General features: G+C 36.6%; 1 protein-coding gene across 1 annotated transcript; it reads right to left on the bottom strand.

Moving 5' to 3' along the window:
• Nucleotides 1–12,744: 12,744 nt before the first annotated feature.
• Nucleotides 12,745–20,834, bottom strand: bpnt2 (3'(2'), 5'-bisphosphate nucleotidase 2). The gene is made up of 5 exons (XM_067362546.1): nt 20,197–20,834; nt 17,586–17,745; nt 17,293–17,388; nt 16,032–16,193; nt 12,745–14,981 (listed from the first exon to the last, which is right to left on the bottom strand). The coding sequence occupies exons 1-5, from the start codon at nt 20,533–20,535 to the stop codon at nt 14,713–14,715; spliced, it is 1,026 nt and encodes a 341-aa protein (XP_067218647.1). The 5' UTR covers nt 20,536–20,834; the 3' UTR covers nt 12,745–14,712.
• Nucleotides 20,835–21,475: the final 641 nt, after the last annotated feature.

The following is a 21,475-nucleotide window of genomic DNA, read 5'->3' as shown; positions in this document are numbered from 1 at the left end:
TCACAATGCTGTTGACTTGTATTGCTCCCAGGTGCAAGAATTCAAAGGGTAAATGTTTAGCGGGAGAGAGTTATTTTCGCTTTTTGTTTTGTAAGCAGTGGCTAAAGGCTGCAAAGAATCGTCAAACTGTATGGAACACAGTGATGGAAAATCTGAAAAACCTTAGTATTTGTAGTCAATGTTACAAAATAGATGACTACGAACACAGTGTTTTAGACCAAATGGTAGGAAAAAATGCGGAAGTATAATCTGTAGTTTTCACTAAATTCCTAGAGTTGCCAAAAGTCTGCAGGACGACATAAAACAGGACAAATAAACGTGAATTTCTCGGTCCAGGTAATACAGAGAAAAAGTAAACATTGTTCATTTACATGTATTACCAACATTGTAACAATGCAAAGCAGGTTGAAAATCTGCAAAACATATGGACTGAGGTAAAAAACTAAACCAAAAAAAAAAAAAAAAAAAATTTAATGACCAAACAGAGTCAAATTATCTTGCTTATCTTCATCAGCCTAATTGAAGTGCCTTATGAATATTATCAACCACCAAATTACACCACGGGTATGGTGAGGAATTAATGCAATTCCTTCAAAGTTCTCATAAACAATCAAGAGCCAGCTTGGAAGGGTTCCTCACTGGAGCTGTGCTTATGGTATGGACTCTCTTTGTGCTGAAGGGAATAGAGGTGAGAGGCCATAAGCACATTATGGAGCTCCTCCAATTTGCTTTGAGAACTCTGATACATCCTCAATGGGACATGATAAGTCATTGAGCATTCAACTACTTCAAACTACTCCAAGTTTTACAACACTCTTTCAGAGGTTTCTTGAGGTAAAACAATGTCTGAGAAGGACAAAGATAAATATGTAAAAGAAATATAGATGATGTTTAGATGAAGTTCAACTAGCATAGAATATTGCAGGAAGGTGTCAGCTCTAATCTTAGTCAGATAACTCTGAGAATTAATTGCAGAGGCTTAAGAGTGATTATATGTGAGACTATATGAGTGGCTTATTTTGAGCCAGAGCACAGACCTGCAATTATCCTGCCACATTTATTAAATACACCTGAGTGACAGCTCTGTAGCTGATAAATAAGGCAAACTTAATTAAATTCTCTGGACCTGTGGTAATTCATATACGCATGTCCACTCTTTTAATTAGCACCACTGTGATCTCAGAGTAATATACTGGGTGGAAACCTCAACAAAGGTGACAAAACAGACATTTTAATTTGCCACTGTTGTCATTTAAGGATAATTACCCATATAGGTGTTAACTTAAAAGAGTCTGTCTTTTATTGCCCCCAATTTGCAGGCAATAATTTTTTCAAAACTCGCAAACTGTTTAAACTGAGTAGCAGAGGGCTGTAAAAAACATGTTGACCTACGGAAGCAATTCCGGCTCTTTGCTTATCTTGCAAGTCATGTTGTCTTTACCCCAGTGTTTAAGACCAGTACAATTTTACATCTCTTTCTTACATTGTAAATTTAATTTATACTGTTATTTAATCAGTAACACAAGAAAGAGTGTGATTCGTCCATCATAACAGCTAGTGCGGAGACCAAGCAACAATTCAATAAACAAGAAGTTGTTGTGTAACTTAGATTTCAGACACAGTATTGCCAGTTACTTTGTCTATTCTTGTTTCACCAACAAAAACAGTTCGCACACAGTAGCGTTGTTTTGTTTCTAAATGAATCGGCGTTTTTGAACAAATTTTTGGAGTAAATGATTCAGCAGTGGTGGAAAGAGTACTGAAAATTTGTACTCAAGTACAAGTACTGTTACATTGCTGAAATAATACTCAATTACAAGTAAAAGTACTGGTGTCAAAAAAGTACTCGAGTAAAAGTACAAATTACTCTTCTCAAAAACTACTCAAAGTACTAAAATTATTTACTTTTTATCCGGTGATATTTAATGAATTGCCAAACGATATTCAATCAGTAGAAAATAGCTACTTTCAACAAAGCACTTTCACCTTATTCATGAAGTGCATGAATAAGTGGTCACAATACTGGAATTTCTAACTTTAATACAACACAAATGATCAATATTCAGTATCATTTTAAATACCAATAACATTGATCAATTACCATTACAATAATCTCACTTAAATATTTGCTCACTCTGTGTATTTGTGTCTTTACAATAGGGTAACTTTGTTGCAATAGCTCATAAGCAGCACAAGAAAGCTTGATTTCAAACTCAATTGAATTTACAAAAAAGACAAGTAAACAGACAGTAATAAAATAAGAACAAATAAAACAAATTAACTCAATTCTGTTGAGGTATATGAAATATAACACTTAATTTTTATATGCCCTGTATCCTGAAGGGTTAGTTTCACCCAAAAATGAAAATTCTGTCATTAAAGGTGCTCTAAGTGATGTCACGCGTTTTTAGGCCAAAACGTTTTTTTGTCACATACAGCAAACATCTCTTCACTATCCGCTAGCTGCCTGTCCCCTGAAAACACTGTAAAAAAACGCGGTCTCTGTAGTCACCACAAGCTCCGAAAATGACAATAAAAACAAACTGGTGCAGCCTGGACCACAAAACATAATAAACATGCTCCAGCCAATAACCAACAATAATGATTTTAAATGCGCGTTTATGACGGTTTCAGGAAGGGGAGAGGGAGGAGGAGGGAGGGTCTAGCTAGCCTCTGTTTTGTTTGACAACACTTCGAACGTCAACAGAAAGTTACTCCACCCAGGATCACTTAGAGCACCTTTAATTATAATTACTCAGTCTCATATTGTTTCAAACTCATAAGACCTTCGTTCATCTTCAGAACACAAATTCAGATCTTTTTGAGGAAATCAGAGCGCTTTCTGACCCTCCATAGACTGCAACATTATTACCACTTTTTATGGCCCAGAAAGGTAGTAAAGACATCGTTAAAACAGTCATGTGACAACAGTGGTTCAACCTCAATGTTATGAAGTGACCGGAATACTTTTTGTGCACAAAATAAACAAAAAAACCCACTTTATTCAACAATTTCTTCTCTTCCATGTCATTCTCTGACACTGTTGACGTAGTAAACACAGTGCAGCACTTCCAGGTTCTACGTCAGAACGTCAGCTTATTATTGGCCGGATTCTGCGTCAGCATCACATGCATGCGCTGTGGTGCTCACATGAACAGGGTCAGAGAGTGACACAGAGAGAGGAAATTGTTTAATAAAGTTGTTATTTTTGTTTTTTGCACACAAAAAGTATTCTGGTCGCTTTATAACATTAAGGTTGAACCACTGTAGTCACATGGGCTATTTTAACAATGTCTTTACTATCTTTCTGGGCCTGCAAAAGTTTTTTTGGGGTCAGAAAGCTTTCAGATTTTATCAAAAATATCTTCATTTGTGTTCTGTGTTCAGTAATTAATGACAGAAATTTCATTTTTTTGGTTGAACTAACCCTTTAAGAGTCATATAATATGTTGTTTATTTAGATAAAAAGAACATCAGAATGGTCTGACCTATAATGTCTGTAGTGATGCAGTTAAACAGACTAGGTTATTTATATGTAAAAATCATACAAATGCTCCATTCTGAAACATACATCTTTAAAGAAATTAAAGATCCACCTTTGTTTGTTGAGACTTTCTGGTGCACTTCACTTAGGCCTACAGCCAATTAGATTTCCTGTAGCATTTTCATCGGACAGACATAGAAGTCTATTCTGATTGTTTGATAACTTTTGACAACGTTTAATTTAAGAGCACGGAGAGATTCGCTATTGCACACTACACAGAGCGCGCAGTATAAGAGGAGAGGCAGTTCACTTGTATATTTGAGAGCTCGCGACGTTTTCTGCCATTACATGAACGTGCTCTCGCGTTACAATAATGCGCTCTCCACAAACCTGGGGGTATGATTCAAATTATGCGCAATACCTGCAATGGACTATATGCACGGAGCGTTCTTTAGAACTTCCGCATTAATATAAGCCAGCTCGAAAACTTCCGGTGAGATGTCATTTGCTGGTGTGTTGAGCATCAGTGTAATACTTAGTTTATAATCAGAATATAATCACTTAAATAGTGTGGCATAGCATTAATTTAGTTATTCAAACGTAAGACAGCATAAAAAAAAATAAAAATAAAGACGTACCTCAATGTTCCTCCTCGGCTAAATTCAATTCGACCATTAGTTTTCACACTTTTATGTGGAAAAAAAACTTCAAAAATTAAATATTTATTGTGCACTTTAGTTAGATTAATTCAATAAAATGTGTGTTTTCACAAGTGTGCTGAAATCATTGATCTTGCGCTGCACTGACTGACAGCTGCTGTGATTACAAAGGGAGAGCACGGTGCTCGCTTTCTGTGTAATTCACAATAAAAGTTATTGTTTTTCATAAGATTTTGTGAGTATTTCATACTTCACATTGACAAAATGTATTTTAAACCTAGTTATTTTATAATGCTTAATATTTAGTCAAAAACGAAGTGAAAAACGTTTAGAGGAAATGGCTGATATGTGCGCAAATAAATGCTACTTTGCCGCCATCTGGTGGTTAAAATGCTAATTACTGTCTTTTATTTTTAAATAAGTGTTTTCTATCAAATGTTAAATTTCCTACATTTTTAAAAGTTCGGTTTTACAATGGGGACAATCTCAGAAGGATGAACAAATAATGTCTGTGGTCATCACATTAAAAATAACATTTGAAGCGCTGGGGAAAAAATGTGTGTGCGTGTCTAATTACAGACACGGCGTTTTTAAACAGTCCCAATAGCTTCGTCTTTATTGCAATCAATAAAACTGGTTTATTGGCAAATTAGGTAAATGTGATAACTGCATTAAAATATAAATACAACATTAAAAAGTCAACCATAGATGGTTTTGTGTCAATGTACAACGACTACAGAATGAACAGCTAACAGTTCACCGGAAGTGCTCGAGCTGGCTTAACGACAACCAGGAAGTAACCCGTGCATATAGTCCATTCCACGCTGTATAGAGCTTGGCAAACTACGTCACTGCGCGTTGCATTCTGGGTAGTCGCCGCCATGTTTTATGTCACGCTCAGGAGCGTACAATGCATAGAAAGTAAAAGAAATAAATACAAATCACCAGATGAAAAAAACGACTTTATTTACGTTAATTTTTTAAAGAGCTGCTTGTACTTACTGAAAATAAATGGAATAATATTTGAATCTCTAATAAACACAATAAACACAAAATAATAAACACAATATGGGTTGATCTCAGCCAGAATATCATCATATCGCCCTGATTTCTTCATGTTAAAGCATTAAGGGATAACATAACAGCATGACCATCTGTAATGCAGCTCTGAAATGAATTATATTGTGGAGTCGCTACACCAAGTAAGTTTTACTGGACCTAAATGGAATAAACATGATTTTTTACCGAGACAAGCTGAACAATGGTGTTGCTTATGAACACGGAGAGTGATCGCAACGAGCTATATCACAAACGACATTTCTAAACGTTTTCGTACATTATTCATGGCATGAGCACGTACATATTTAAACGGATCAGAAGTTATTAATCTGTAATAAATACAAATGACTAAGCCACATTTTGGTCAAAATTATTTTGAGTTTCACTTTCACCATTGTGTTTCTAAGCCGGAAGGCAGAAAATGAGGGACATTATAACATGCTTAACGTGAAAAAGCTTAACGTGGCTTAATTTACTAATGCTAATGCTTTATTAGTTTGGTGTTTACTACAGAAAAGCAGATGAGCCCAGAATATGAACGCACATTTAACACAAGCATTTTCCTCCCATAAAGAAAACACTTAATGGACAGTGACTTAACATGTAATAAGACGGGTTCTTTTCATATTCTGGGCTCATATCTGCTTTGCTGTATTACTTACAGTTTCTATGGGAGGAAAACGTTCAACATGAAATTAAACGCGTTGCGTTCAAATTCTGGGCTATTAGTATGATGTTTACTTACATTACGCCAGCATTACGCCACGTTAAGCTTTTTAGAATGTCCCGAAAATGGGACAAAATGGCGCTCCATTTCACATTCGTTTTCCACGCTGGTCAGTATATGCATATAGTTCATACCACAGCCAGCGTTCACCATTCTAATATGTTTTTAACTGTATAATATAAATTTTAACATCTTCCTCCACTAGTCTCTACTGTACTGTCCGTGACCTAATGTCCCAGAATGCAATGCGCTGCTGACGTCACGTTCCCAGACTCTATTGAAACGAGTGACAGCAGGAGGAGGAGCGGGTGTGTGTCAAACTCGCTGTCGTGGAGATCATAGAATGAGAACGCGCCGCTGGTTTTCATTGGTCCGTTAACAATCGGATAACTTTATTGGCTACCGATATATGCTGGTCAAAGCAGAGCCATATGGTTTCAAAATTAATTCAAATTGTTGGTGTACTCAGTTATGGAATGTGATTTTACAAGTAGAGAAGTAGATTAATTAGCTTAATTTGTATTTACAAGTAAAATTACAGATTAAAAAATGTACTCAAAAAAGTACAAAAACCCGAAAAAACTACTTAATTACAGTAACGTGAATAGCTGTAGGCTAATTCGTTACTTCCACCTCTGTGATTCAGTAACTCATTAATAAAAAGTGCCCAAATTCGGAATATCATTTACCATTACTATTACTATCATATCTTTAGTAGAAATTGTAAGTGTGGCATGTTAGCATGATGCTATTCCAAATTTTAGAAGGTAAATGTCATTAAACTTGTGCGTTTAGATTTATGGTTTTCTGTCACACATTTTATCTCTTTATGTTATTTTAAAAATCTGGAAATTAGCAGAAATAAGTTAACACAGCCTCTCATTTGGTAAACATATGGTAAACATTTGACCTAATTACTTGATCGGCTAGCAAAATTATTAGTCATGCAAAAACCTTTATTTATAAATGTATATAAAATAAATATTTTTACATTTTATTGCATACCTGTTGCTGCCATAATAATGGCCTATTTCCAGCATTTTAGAAATAAAAGTCTGTTTTTAAAATTCATGCTGATTTTCACGAATGTATAGTAACTTGGTGCTTGGCAGTGGCCAAAAAAGGATTTACAAAACGACTTTTGGATTGACTACTTCTTAAAAACAGAGATTTGGATTCGGACAGCAATTTTATTACACGACCCTGGTGTTTATTGTTTCGAAACAAATTGGTTTAGTGTATAATTCAAATAACTAATAAGCCACCTATCAGTTTAACGATCCTTCTTCAGAAATATTCACTGAAAAATCCCTACTGCTTATCTCATTTCCGGGGTTTTCAGAAGCAGAAGGTGTCATACTTGGGTAAACAAAAAATTTGTTCCAGCAGCAAAAGAAATATAAATCCACAATAGCATTTCCATGACTTTCCAAAAGACTCTTACTGGTGTATGATGGATTGTGGATATAATATATATATAATACACCAGTGTTATTTGGTTGGGTCTGTGATAACTCAAGATCTGTATAAATGTTTTCTGTGACCTAGATCAAATTCAGTGATCAGTGTTTTTTCTTGGTACGTGTTTTTGCATTCACTGCCATTAATTTGACCTGCTGATGGTCATAAATAAGGGGGATGAACAAAAAAGAGACCTAAACAAATAAATATTGGCATTCTTGCAACAGTGCTCAGCCAATCATATTCGAGGACCGTAACTGCTATCTAATCTATTTTTATTGTTTTAAGTTATGTGTTCAGTCATTTGTTGATAATGCCAAATGTATGTTGTCTTCGCTCTTTGAAGAAGCATTCAAAAATAATGTCATTGTACTTGATTGCACTTTTGCACATATGACAATAAAGCTTTGACTTGTTTTGGAAGCATTAGTCTTATTAGTATTGTTGGAGTGTCAGTGCATATAGGTTGAAAATGCTTCATTAATTCAGTTGCTTGCACAAACATGTCACACAAGTGACACATCACAACAAATCAAGTGGTTATTTCTGCTATATATAAAGCCATCTACTTAAACAGCTGTTGCCCTGTGGAAAATCACTAGGCCTACATATTGACTCTCATAAGTCTAATTGATAGTTGCTACTGTTGAAGGACTTAACTGTTTTTATTATGGCTTTAAGGGGATTTCAATGATCACAACAGACTGCTCTGAGTTTCGCACATATCTCACAAAGTTTCCTGTTCGTAAGCAATGTGCTATGGCTCATTGTGCCCCCCCTCCCACAATGTGCCATACTGTTGATGCCAAATGCCTGGGCTCCGTTAATCCATTATCCTCTATGCGTAAATAACCAAGCAAGAAATGGCCTAGAGAGAGGTGTATGTTCCGTCGTACGCTCTGAATCACCGAATTCTGTTTTCCTCGAGCCCAAACAAATGTGCAGGTGAAGATTCAGCAGTAGAGAAATAATATCAGACTTCGTAGCCTGCAACACCTCATATATGGCGTATAATAAAGTTCAAGCTGGAATCCAAGAAAGAGTCATACAAGTTACAAAATTAAAGTTGCATCTTGCATCAGTTCTTCAGTTAGGTTGCATCTCACTGAAATATTATGTGGGCTAGATCTGTAAATTTAATGATACAGTAAAGAGATTTCTTCACATTTTCCTTGTTCTTCACAAGATCACTCCAAAAAGTTTCCAAGTCCTTCATGAGATCACTCCAAACAAAACTAAACCATGTATGCACAAAATCAAAATAATGTATCAATAGCCTTCCCACATGACGGTAAGAGCCATTTTCTCAGCACACATGGATTATCATGCTCTTCAGCAGTGTTCAAGTGTTCTGATGGTGTCAGGATAATTTACCCATGGGAATGTTCATCAACACGTCATTTCAGTTGTGCGCTCTGAGCCGGTTCTTCCATCTTTTTTTCTTATGTCAAGAGACTTTCCCCTGTGAACTGTTTTGACACCCACTGAAAGATTATTTCCCCTCATCAAATATGTTTTTTATCAGGCTTGCACGGGTACATATGAGTGCTTTGCTTTACATATGTCTAGTCCAATTTGCCACAGGTAACAAATAAAAGTCAAACTCTGTGGCAGCCATGCTATGGAGTAGAAACAGGTTAAACACTTTGCTTGAAGGCAAAACATCAGCTGTCAGAGAAACTGTGAGTAGAGGGATATGAACTGGCAGCTGCCTGTGTATATAGTGCAGTTCATATACAGTGTTTCTTATTCAATTCTAAATGCTAAAATAGTGCAGTGCTTTCATCTTAAATCTGATTTATTAGAGGTTCATAACAATGTGCTTACTTGAGTAGCAGATGTTTGTTTCCTCTCAATGTGCCATATAGTACATTGATCGGATGACAGCTGGGGTTGCTCGAAGGCATAATGATTATAAGATAAAGATTTGTTGGGTAACTCATCCAGTTTCTGTTTCACACTTACTACACAAAGTCCAATGGATTTACAGATTTATTTGCATCACAGGAAATATTTGTCATTTTTTTTCTTAACCAGCAAATTATTTTTAAATTATTCACATCTATCTCTCTGTCAGTCTGTCTATTTTCACAAAATAAATCATGAATTTGTTTATTTTATTTGAGCTTTATTTCGATTATCATAGTTAAATAAATAAAATTTGATATTTTTATCAGCCATAAAACATGCTGTAGATTAATAACAAAAGTTATTCAGTCTATATTGTAAGTCTTTTTTTCTGTTTTTTGTTGTTTGATAAACATTAAAAACAGACAGCTTTAAGAGCGAATGCACAGATCCAATATACTGATACACATGCATTTTTTTCCCTCAAGTGTTTATGTTCTTAAAGGTGCTAAAGAGGATCTTTTTGTCGACTGAGAAACCAAAGACTGTTAGTGAGTTTTTGAAATGAGCGCATGCGTAAGAACAACCCCCCTCCTTCACAGCTCATTTCGAGGGAACGCCTCCCAAAACTCGTGCACGAGTATTGGAACACGAGTGTTTACCCCCGGCATTCGCTGTATCATGTTAGAGGATTCATTATGTCGGACTCACCGCAGGTAACTCATAATCTGCAGTTGTTAATCCTGTTTCCTGACAAAAACATTGCATGCGGCGCCTGTGGAGTGTAGAAAGTTACTGGAGCGCGCAGCCGCGCACGTCTCTCACAAGGAACGTCACGGCAGTGATTGACAAGCCAGAGGGCCAATCATTTACGCGATGATCGCGCAAACGATTGGCTGATGTTTATAAGGCCCTACCTCGTGCACAGATGATGTATATTAATATTATTCCTTTCAGTGCACCCAGGGCTTGAAATGAACTTTTTTGCTCACCAGCCACTGTGGCTAGTGGTTTTCCAAAGTTACTAGCCACTCAGCATTTTCACTGGCCACAATTTTGATGTTGGTAAATTACATTTTATATGATTAAAGTTGACTTTGTTATGCTTAAATTACTTTATTTCGAGTCATTTTACTTGATTTAGAGGATTTAAAACCCTTACAAAGTTTTAAATGCAGATTGACCACCTAGATCAAGACTACATTGTATATCAGCTGGTATGTACAGGTGGGCAAGAGGTGGACAATATGAACATGGGCTAATATGAAAAATTTATTTTCTGTTAGGCTATATAAAAGAACAAAGAAGCTAATTGCAATTAAAAATAATCTTTTTTCAGATACACTAGGTTTATAGATACACATATAGCCTACATTTATTTAACATATTTTGTTGTTTGATTAACATGACCTATTTAATTGGGCAGCTGAATGCATGGACGTAACTGACGCATATTCAATTATTACTCACCTGTTTACGTCCACTTAAGCCATAACCGACTGTATTCACGCTAGATACTCCACACGATGGACATTTAGACATCTGTGTGCACGTGTATTTGGCTACTCAGGCGCGAGGAGAACTGATCGCGCTCGCGACAGAGAGAGAGAGCGCACGCGAGAGAGCGCTTCTGTTGTGTGTCATTTAGCGCAATTCCGCCTATCCCTCCTTCACTAACTGCATGTAAATAACGAATTGTGTGATTGGATTGTAATGTTGTGCTACGACGATCTTCGACGATCCTTTGGCTGTAAACTGAAATTATATTCAACCCGCCAAATTGGCTAGTGGGAGTGGCTGTCTTTAGCCTGACTACGTCAGACTTCCTACTTCCGCTCAATTTCATTTCGCTTCTGTACTCAGTCTGAGACAGCGTCAGAGCTTTCTGTTTACCACCGGTCTGGAAACAGCCGGGCCAATCAACGAACAGAGGGCGGGCTGAGAGCCGTGACGTAGATGTTAAGCGCCGAGTCTTACATTGTTAGGTTAGAGAAATCGAAAACCGAACGCGGAAATGGCTGAGACACGGGATGCAGTTTGCTCGGTTATGGAGAACATTCAACTCAAACTGAAGCCAGCTGTGTTTAAAAGATCTAATCCTAAATTTGAGAGTTGGCTACAAATATTTTCTTGTTTCACTCTGTCAAAAATAAGTTTAGAGCCCGTGATTGTACCGTGTATGCGTAGATTAACTTCGCATAATCTGCAAAAGTCGTTTACAGCCATGTTCACTCCGGTATTTCGCTCGCATCATCATGTGTTTACAACAGGTTTACAATGGAAGTTCAATCATAGATTTGAGCTCGATGCATGATGCCTGTGCTTCGATGAGGCTGTAAAGGCGCATACCATACGTCATAACTAAACGTATCTGATTGGCTTACGGGTAACCAATGATTTTAAACTTCAGACAATCGCCCCCTAGCGAGAGAGTAAACACTTCTCTATTATGTCATTCCAGACTCTGTCTACGAAGCAAAGTGAAGTAGCAGAGTCTGGTATTACCAGGCTAGGCTGTCTTACCCGCCACAGCTGAAATCTACCCGCATTTGGCGGGTTGGCGGGTGTTAATTTCAGGCCCTGAGTGCACCTAATAAAGTCTTTTATCAGTTAGTAAAAACAGTTTCAAGTAATATTGCAAATCCTCTTTAGCACCTTTAAGACATAACTGACTGTTTACAAGGATATGTCTGTTAAGCGCAAGAAGACATGAAAGAGAACTCAATTCAGTATCTTGGGCTGTCTGAGACGCAGCTTTCTGGGTGCGAGCTACGGATGTTTAAACTTCCCACACAGCATGCGAGTAACGAATTGAGTTGCCTTTCGCATCTTCTTGTGCTTGAATATTTAAATGGGCAAGGCTTAAACTTCTGTGGTGGTGCAGCACTGGCCTGTCAACTGTCCCGAGCATCAATGGCGTTTGTTCATTTTTAGGTTTTCACAATATTGCAATCTTCTAGTTAGTCTCCTGTAGGTTACTCATTGTGTAATTACTGTCAGCTGTCACATTTTTTTAGCAGTTCACTGCATATTTAAATTCCTGTGTTTGGTTTAATTCAGTTGTCTGTTAATGTTACTTTTCACGTGGTTGTTCTGCTCCATGTCCTGTGCATTCAGACGTTTGTTTAATTAATTTGTGAAAACTGCTTCGATTAGATTGCAATCATTTTTGTGACATATTCTTTGTTTCAGTTTTTGACATTAAATCAATTTTATTTAGGCTACTATGCATTAATTAAATTTTGCTACTTTTCAGATATCTTATGTATTGTATTTTATTGTATTGTGTGTATGTATGTATAAATATGTGTGAGTGCGTGTGTATATAATATTTAAATAAAATATTTTTCATATATTTTATGTGTTAATAAAAGGAACATTTGGAACATAAAAGTTATAGAAACATGAGGTGTGCTGACTGTTAAGTAAATCAACATTTTACCAAGAACATCCATATTCTGGAGCTGGGCCAGGCTGAATAAAAACACCATAAAAAGCATTCCCTTTAGCACATCAAAGAAAATGGCACCAAGGCTTTTAGCAACACATCAATATGACCAGTGAGATAATAGATAGTAACTATGAATAATGCAATAATCCATAAATATGCTCATCATCAGCAACCAGTCATGTTTATAATTTTTGATCAGGAGGAAGCATACACATCCACTCTTTGTAATCATGTCGAACATTTATTTCGAACATATGAATGTGTCCCGCAGATTTATCCACTGTAAATATGGATTTATTTTTTCTTCCATAAAAGCCATCTCGAGAGATTGACATGCTTTTTTGTGTAATTCCGCATCCTCGCGGGGGGTTCACACACACTGGAGTGGAGGCTCTGTCACAGAGGGTTAGAATGGCATGCTGTGATAATTGAAGACATCTGCAGAAATGTAAAACGTGAGCTGTGAAGTGCTGGCAAACTCATTTAATGCTGCATGAGTGTGATGGTGATGAAAAACAAGAATCGAGCGGCTTGGTTTCACTGCCTGCTGTGTACGTTTTGACATCTCACTGCAGGTTTCCGGTTTAAACTATTCAGTTTATGCTGGTCAAGAAATTCTTTATGTGTCCACGATCATAAAACATACTTTCGTTGCTCTACTGCATGTAAAAAAAAAAAAAATTAAATAAAAAAAAAAAGAGAGAGAGGAGAGAGAGATTAAAACTAACCTGCCACCTTGTGGTGGGAAAAACAGATGCTCCTTTAAGTTCACATTTATGAGCATCTTTATGATGTGTAATAGACAAATACTGATAAGAACCATTTTATGATCTGTTAACTTAAATGCAATAAAAGTACAGTCTTAAAATAAAAGGTGAAAATCTTCATATATTCATAACCATCTAGTGCACAGATCATTTTATGGATTTAGTTTTAATTCATTAATTTTGTTTGAATTCATTTTAACTATATTTTATGAATTAATATTATGAATTCCCTCCACCGAAGCATTTTTGGACATAATTCACAACTGTGTATTTCACCACCAAAAATATGAAGTTTCATTTTTCATAAAACCCATATACTTTATTTATTAAAGGCAGAATGATGACGTCAATTAATGTGATGCCAAATAACATGCCTCAAATTTCAGACAAGATCTGTAAAAGGGCACATGCAGTTTTTTCCCCCTCCCCATTATTTTCTTTTTTTCATGCACACAATATTTTTGTCAGAAGGGAAACAGTACTATGACTATCCAAGTGAACTCAACAAACAGTCATTGAAAGGGTATAAATACAAAAATATGTTTTTAAATTGGCAATCACAGTGAAAAACCCTACGATAGATCAACATCTGAATGACGACTTCTGAGTTATTACTCTGTTAAATCCATTTTAACTTCCAACTTTCCTTAGAAACAAAATAGGATTTCAAACTTTAAACAACATACTATATTATATAGTTTTATTTACAAATGGTACTTAAACCTTTGTAGTCTAATCACACAGCAATTCAGGTATCAGTGTATAAACTGTACAAACTGAGATCTGACAGAAAACCGAAAAAACGCCATCAGAAGGGGAACAATGTTGTCAATTATGCGAAGTAGTGCTACGCACAAGGACGTCATATTCAAGTTATCTGGATTCACAGTTAAATCTACATCCAAAACCAGTTTGAAAACGACATCCTCAAAAAACAAACATGAAATAGAGCTACTAGTTCACCTTTTATTAAAATAAAGGTGACCTCATGATTTGACCCCTGTATTTTTACTTCATTTGTACTTAAACATTCTTTAAATTGTGTCATACTAATGATTCGTACAAGCCAAAGGCACACTTCCTTTGTGTAAAATCTAACAGTTCTCAAAGTCATTTGGGTATTCTTTACACATTAAACTGAGCTACCGGTGTTGGATCAGTCGTCTCGTATCACGAGCTTATTCCTCATATATCTACACACCTGTGTGGTACTGAAGAACATGGGAGTGTTGGAGAAAGGACCGGGCGGTGATTTATTATTGTTTGTTCTCTTCCCAAGGTGGGAGTCTTTTCACCAATCCTTTGTGGTCAGTTTTGATGCTGGCCAGCAGGCCGCCTGTGTTTCCTTCTGACCCCGAGTAATCAATCTGCTCTCCTTTCAGAGTTGTCATTTGACCACCAAGAGCCCTCAAGATGGCATCGCCCGCACAGATATCCCACTTTTTGATGTACGTCACATGGATGTACACATCGGCCATCTCTTGTTCCTCATCAGTGGGATCTAGAAGAGCTAATACCTTATATCCTGTAGGGGGAAAGCACAAAGGTTTCTGAATCAAAGTACAGTTGTATTTTCCAATGCCACAGTCCCTTTGAAATGGCATTCATAACTATTTTGTACTCCATAAGAAAAAAAAGTAGAATGGGATATGAAATTTTATCCAATTGGAATTAAGTGGATTATGACAATTTTGACAAGGGGTTGAAATATAAGAATGCTATTTGAATTTATAACTAATATTTTATCTTTAAATGTTTATTAAATATAAATGCTAATGAACTATTACAAACATTTTTATACTTTAGAATAAAATGAACCAATGAATAATTCACAATAACACAAGCAACATGTATTAAGTAAACATAATAGTAATTAATTATTTATTTATTCGATCATGCACAGTTAATTAAAATGCCTTTATTTTAAAAAAAATATATAATATATATTAAGGAATTATTTTTATTATTAATTATGGTACTTAACTGTTGATATTCATATTTGTACAACAAAAATAATATTTTAAAACACTACTTTTCAAAAGTTTGATGTTTTAAATGTTTTTGAAAGAAGTCGTTTTTGCTCACCAAGGCTGAATTTTTAATCAGAAATATAGTATATATACAAATATATAACAGTAATATTGAGAAATAATATTGCAATTTAAAATAACTTTTTTATTTGAATATATTTTAAAATGCAATTTATTCCTGTGATGGTAAAGCTGAATTTTCAGCATCATTACTCCAGTCTTTAGTGTCACATGATCCTTCATAAATCATTCTGATATACCGATGTGCTGCTCAAGAAACATTTCTTATTATTATCAATGTTGAAAACAGTTTTTTTATGGAAACCATAACACATTTTTTCAAGATTCATTGAGGAATAGAAATGTTAAAACAACAGCATTTATTTTTAAATAGACTTTTTGTGTCTTTACTCTCACTATTAATTAATTAGTTAAAATCATACTGACCCCAAATTTCAAAAGGCAGTGCATATATTTATTTTACTTTTTTTTTTTTTTTTCAAAATATCTATTTCAATAGGAGATGATCTTCCAGAATGCAGTACCTGCGCCCCCTGCTTGTATAATTTCCGTATTGTTGCCAAAGGCAGCCTGAACGAAGCTCTTCACCTTGCCCGAATGCGAGCGTGAGACAATCACCTTAGGAGAGTTTGTGTTGTAGGAAGCACGAGGCGCCACATTGGATCCTTCTCCAACAAAACCCCATGCTGAGGATGAGAGAGCATGTTTGAGCACCACAATATGAATCCATTAAAAAAAGAACAGGACAGTGTAGGTATAATGACCATTACTGCCCTTATAAACAATTATCAACTACTGCAATTGTCATTAAAGACACTAAAAATTATCTTAAAGTCTCACATTAATATAATTTTAATTATGCGTTTTCTTGTTTATTAATCATTAAAGGTGCCCTTGAATCAAAAATTGAATTTACCTCTGAATAGTTGAATAACAAGAGTTTAGTACATGGAAAAGACATACATTGAGTTTCAAATTCCATTGCTTCCTCCTTCTTATGTAAATTTCATTTGTTTAAAAGACCTCCGGAAAACAGGCGAATCTCAACACCGACTGTTACGTAACAGTCGGGATCATTAATATGTACGCCCCCAATATTTGCATATGCCAGCCCATGTTCAAGGCATTACACAAGCCAGTATTAACGTCTAGAGCTGCACAGCTGAATCATCAGACTAGGTAAGCAAGCAAGGACAACAGCGAAAAATGGCAGATGGAGCAATAATAACTGACATGATCCATGATTACATGATATTTTTAGTGATATTTGTAAATTGTCTTTCTAAATGTTTCGTTAGCATGTTGCTAATGTACTGTTAAATGTGGTTAAAGTTACCATAGTTTCTTACTGTATTCACAGAGACAAGATCCGTCGCTATTTTAATTTTTTAACAGTAATTTGCAGTATGCATGACGAACATCTTGTAAAGATCCATTTGAGGGTTATATTAGCTGTGTGAACTTTGTTTATGCACTGTATAACTGCACTTATAGTCGAGAGCTCAGGAGGGCAGAGAGCGCACGATTTAAAGGGGCTGCAGCATGAATCGGTGCATAATTATGATGCCCCAAAATAGGCAATTAAAAAAATGAATTTAAAAAAATCTATGGGGTATTTTTCTAGCTGAAACTTCACAGACACATTCAGGGGACACCTTAGACTTATATTACATCTTTTGAAAAGACATTCTATGGCACCTTTAACAAACAAAATAGCTCCTAGATCCTGTATCCAAAGCCACCTAGTAATCTGTTTTTGAATAGGTCTGTAAAGCTCAAACACACCTGTGTACCCAGTGAAAGGTTTGTGGATCACGCCTATAACAGGATTCCCGTCCACAGCCACACACACCATGGTGGTGACATACTTCCGGAGATTTTCTGTTGAAACACAAACAGGATTTACATCCTGGTACAGCACTTACATACTACTACAACAGCAGAACTTACACAATGAAACTACAAATCCTACATGGATAACCTACACAAACATAGTAGCAAATCTAAGATATTTCTTTCCTGAAAAACCTGCAGTTGATTTATATGATATGATTTATATATAAAGAGTTGTACCAGACCTGTGTATTCCTGAGTGGCGTCCAGTGGATCGATCCACACTGTGATCTTGTCTGCAGGAACCTCCTTCCCCCCTGAGATCTTAGCCAGAATTTCTTTAGGGATGATGCGTGTCCACAAAGTGGCCTCACCTTCTGCGTTCACATGTTCTTCTGAGTTCACCTGCAAACAGGAAAGAAAACCAGTTTGAAGAACATTTACACAGCGATTTACTTAATTTAGTGGTTAAAAACTGAAAAGTAATAGTTTAGGGTTCTACAGTGTGACCATTTATTTCGCATTTACAATATATTCTGCCGGATCTTTTACCCTTATCAAAAATGTTTAGCAGTCAGGGCTGTCCTTAAGGTGGTGCAACTGGTGCGACTGCCTGAGGCAAACGGACCAGAATTGATCTATTTACACAATCAATGTCTTTAAATCAATATTTATCTGTTGTTGTCATTCGCAATGCTTCTGAGATTGCAGTCCTTTCCCTCTTGTGTCTTTTTATCTGATTTTCAAATACTTTTTTGCTTCATGTAAAAGTTTGTAATGTTGGGATTCATCTCATAGCTGGTTTTTTCCCTATGGGAAAAGTGCATGGAAAAAATACTTATGCAGCATCCGAAATCGCTGTATACTGTACTGTACTGTACAGCAGGCATAGCCCTGATGAAGGCCTGTGTGCCGAAATGCACTGGCAAAATAAAGTATTGATCATTTACCCCTCAACATCCATAAATAGCTATTTAGCAGGTACTACAGTTGCTTTGAAAATGACTTTGCAACCATTAAAAAAGTACTTTCTATATAGAATGAATGTGTGTATTATGAATGAAATTCGGATGTACTACATCCGCCATGTTGTCATTGTCATGTGACCTTTGGCATCAGTTGCGTCGCTTCACCTCCATTCACTAATCCTCTCCGCTTGCATTGTGGGATGGTAAAGTGTCCATCCAATGCGCACTTTAGAATCTCGCTGGAAGTATGTAATCTGGGTACTTTTTGAGTGTTTTCTGAATGAATACAGACATACTACTTGGCTCACATACTGTTTTTACCTACTATATAGTATAGAAGTAGGCATATTCAGATGCAGCATTAGAGAACCAAAGCCAATGAAAAAATGGACGGATGCTGTTGCACACAATAAAACGGATATGTCTGGTTCTGGATGCTGATATTTGTTTGCATAACGACATTCTCTTTTGTCAGGGACTAAGTTATATCAAAGTCCCTTTAAGACAAGTCATTTCACTTGGCGGCCATCTTTGAAACGCCTCTTGGGCATGCAAGTGCAGCTCCTATCTCTTTGAATGGGGAAACACCAAATTCTCCAAAGCTTTTTGCCAAGCTTTCGATTAAATTTCATATTTGAAATCACCAATGAAATCTGACAACAACTGTCTCGTACATTTTGCTTCTAGACGCTCGAATCATAAAACACAACAACTGTATTTTCCAGGCTGGATCAAGCTAATGCGCATGCGCAATCCGAAATGCGCGTCTCTTGTGTCTCTCATTTCGGAGGCGCGTTCTATAGGAACCGGAGCTTCTAACGGTGCAGTGACTTTAAGAATTGTATTTAAAGTCGACTTGAACAGAAGAAGTTGCGATAGTATTTTTCCTCCCTATAGAGTGCCCCAGGGATGACGCGTTTTTGTAAGCCAACCCGGACGTTAGCAGCGCACGGGTTCCCTCGATCGAAAGCCTATGCATTTTTCCCATAGACTTTTGGAAAATCGCAGAAAATAAGCTCTGTGTTTAACAAAGGGTTATGACACTTACACGTTTTTTTCTATCAAGATAATCTTTACAAGTTAACACAACATTTATAGATTTTGAAGCCTAAATAAAGTCGTCAGATATAAAAGGCTAACAGTAGGCTATAAACGGACTACAAAACACCATGGTCGCGGATCAACGTCGTCACCACCAAGCGTCCTCAAACTGTATTTAAAAAACAACTCTATTTAAAAACATGCTCACTGATTATGATCTGTGCTGTTATGAATACTTTTCCACTTTTTCATGAGAAATGCTGTCCAAATGTCCCGTTTTTAATGATGACGTCTGAAGTCCCCGCCAAAGGAAGTAGTCCCTTTTAGCAATTTGTTAGCAACCGCCGATTTTAAGACACAGTAAAAGTTTAAAAACTCACAAGTTGGTTATATCTGGTGTGTTTTATGTCATAGATCAAAATGTGAAAGTATTTAGAGGCTTTGTTAACCACAGACCTTATTTCAGGCGATTTAGCAAAAACCCATTCAAAAAACCCATAGACTTTACGGCGTTGGAACCGGAACTCCTAAAATGCTAACTCGCTTCCGGGTTTTGCCTACAAAAACGCGTCATCCCTGGGGCACTCTATTGTGGCATATGCTAGTGAAACGACTTTTCAAACAAGAAACATGTTGGGCGGGACTTGACTTTGTAAATCGCGAATTGATTGGATGGTTGGATGTAAGTGACAGGTTTTTCTGCCCTCGCGCCACTAAATATATCATCATTGCAATATTCATTTATTATTAAAATGACTTAATTAACTGTGTACCTGAGCGGATTATGGTTACCATGTAAAGTATTTTTGTAAAGTATAGTCCATCTTCAAGCACAGATCACCTGTACCTGTATATAAGGGTAGGTGTTCTTCATTAGGTAGAACATCTTGCGGTGGGAGTTCAGATCACCCAGCGTGAGCTTTTCACTGGCCCCTTCTTTTGTTTTGCCCTTTGACTTCTCCTCCAGTGTGTTGTCCTCCCTGATCCTCTTCACCTCCCGTCCGCCTTGCACCGCAGCCTCCATGGACAACGCGAGCAGGTCTCTCAGATCCACATTCGGCTTCTGTCTGAACGAGGCGAATCTGTTGGATAAAACTCCCGCATAGAGGTGATAGATCACACCGATTCCCAGTAAGCAGAACACGGCTATGCCGAGCGGCGACAGCCGAATGCCCATCGGAGCCATAACTATAAAGGACGTGCGAGCGAAGCCAGTGAATATGAGAACAGGACAACAGCTGTACTAGACGTGTTTCTCTTTGGTGAGCATCTGTACGCTAATATAACACAAACAATCAAAATGCTAATCAATAGTTACTTATTTCCTTCACCGGCGGAGTCCAAGGTCAAGCGAAAGCTTCCTTCATTGGTTTGTAGTATATTCCGCAGTCTTTGTACAAATGTCTGCTTTCTCACGGTGACGGATCCATCACCTACAGCGGGGAATACACTAACCGTTCCACGTCCACTGCTGTGCCAAGCAGGGCCGAGCTGACACTTCGTTTTTCTTCCAGGTCAGAAAGAAAAGTGTGTGTTCAGACCGAGAGAGCGCCCTCTACTGCTTCAACATCACAATCAGAACCCGAAAGAGCTTTATTGCAGGATTTTTAATTTTTTTTTTATTCAATGCCACAAGAAAAAGAGGTAGGCCTATTACATATTCACATTTTCATATTAACATTAAGGGGAAAAAAAAGATTAAAAAAAGAAGGAAGTATTACGTTTTCAGTGCTTTTTTGTTTTTGGTTTGTTCCAAAAGATTAACATATAATTTAAAGTCATTTATAAACTGTGGAAAATTTGGTTTACATTGAGCCCACTTAATCTTATGTAGCCTATATGGTATTTTCCTAATGTATAATATGTAGTTCTTTACATTTCAAGTTTTCATTCTCTGTATAAAAAGTACATCAAATACACACATTTCTATCATACAATCAAGTTTTTTATTAAATATAGAATTCTAAATCTTTCCAAAATAATCTTGTATAAATACAGTGAAAAAACAGATGCAAAATAGTTTCTTTTTCTTTTCCACAAAAGTCACAGGTAAAGGAAATATTGAGCTTAAATCTTTCCAGGATAAATTCTAATGACGTATTTTATAAGACACTTCCCTATAATTT

This window comes from Chanodichthys erythropterus, chromosome 16 (genome assembly GCF_024489055.1).
Source record: "Chanodichthys erythropterus isolate Z2021 chromosome 16, ASM2448905v1, whole genome shotgun sequence".
In the NCBI taxonomy this organism is placed as follows: Eukaryota; Metazoa; Chordata; class Actinopteri; order Cypriniformes; family Xenocyprididae; genus Chanodichthys; species Chanodichthys erythropterus.
This window is presented reverse-complemented; position numbering and strand designations above follow the sequence as displayed.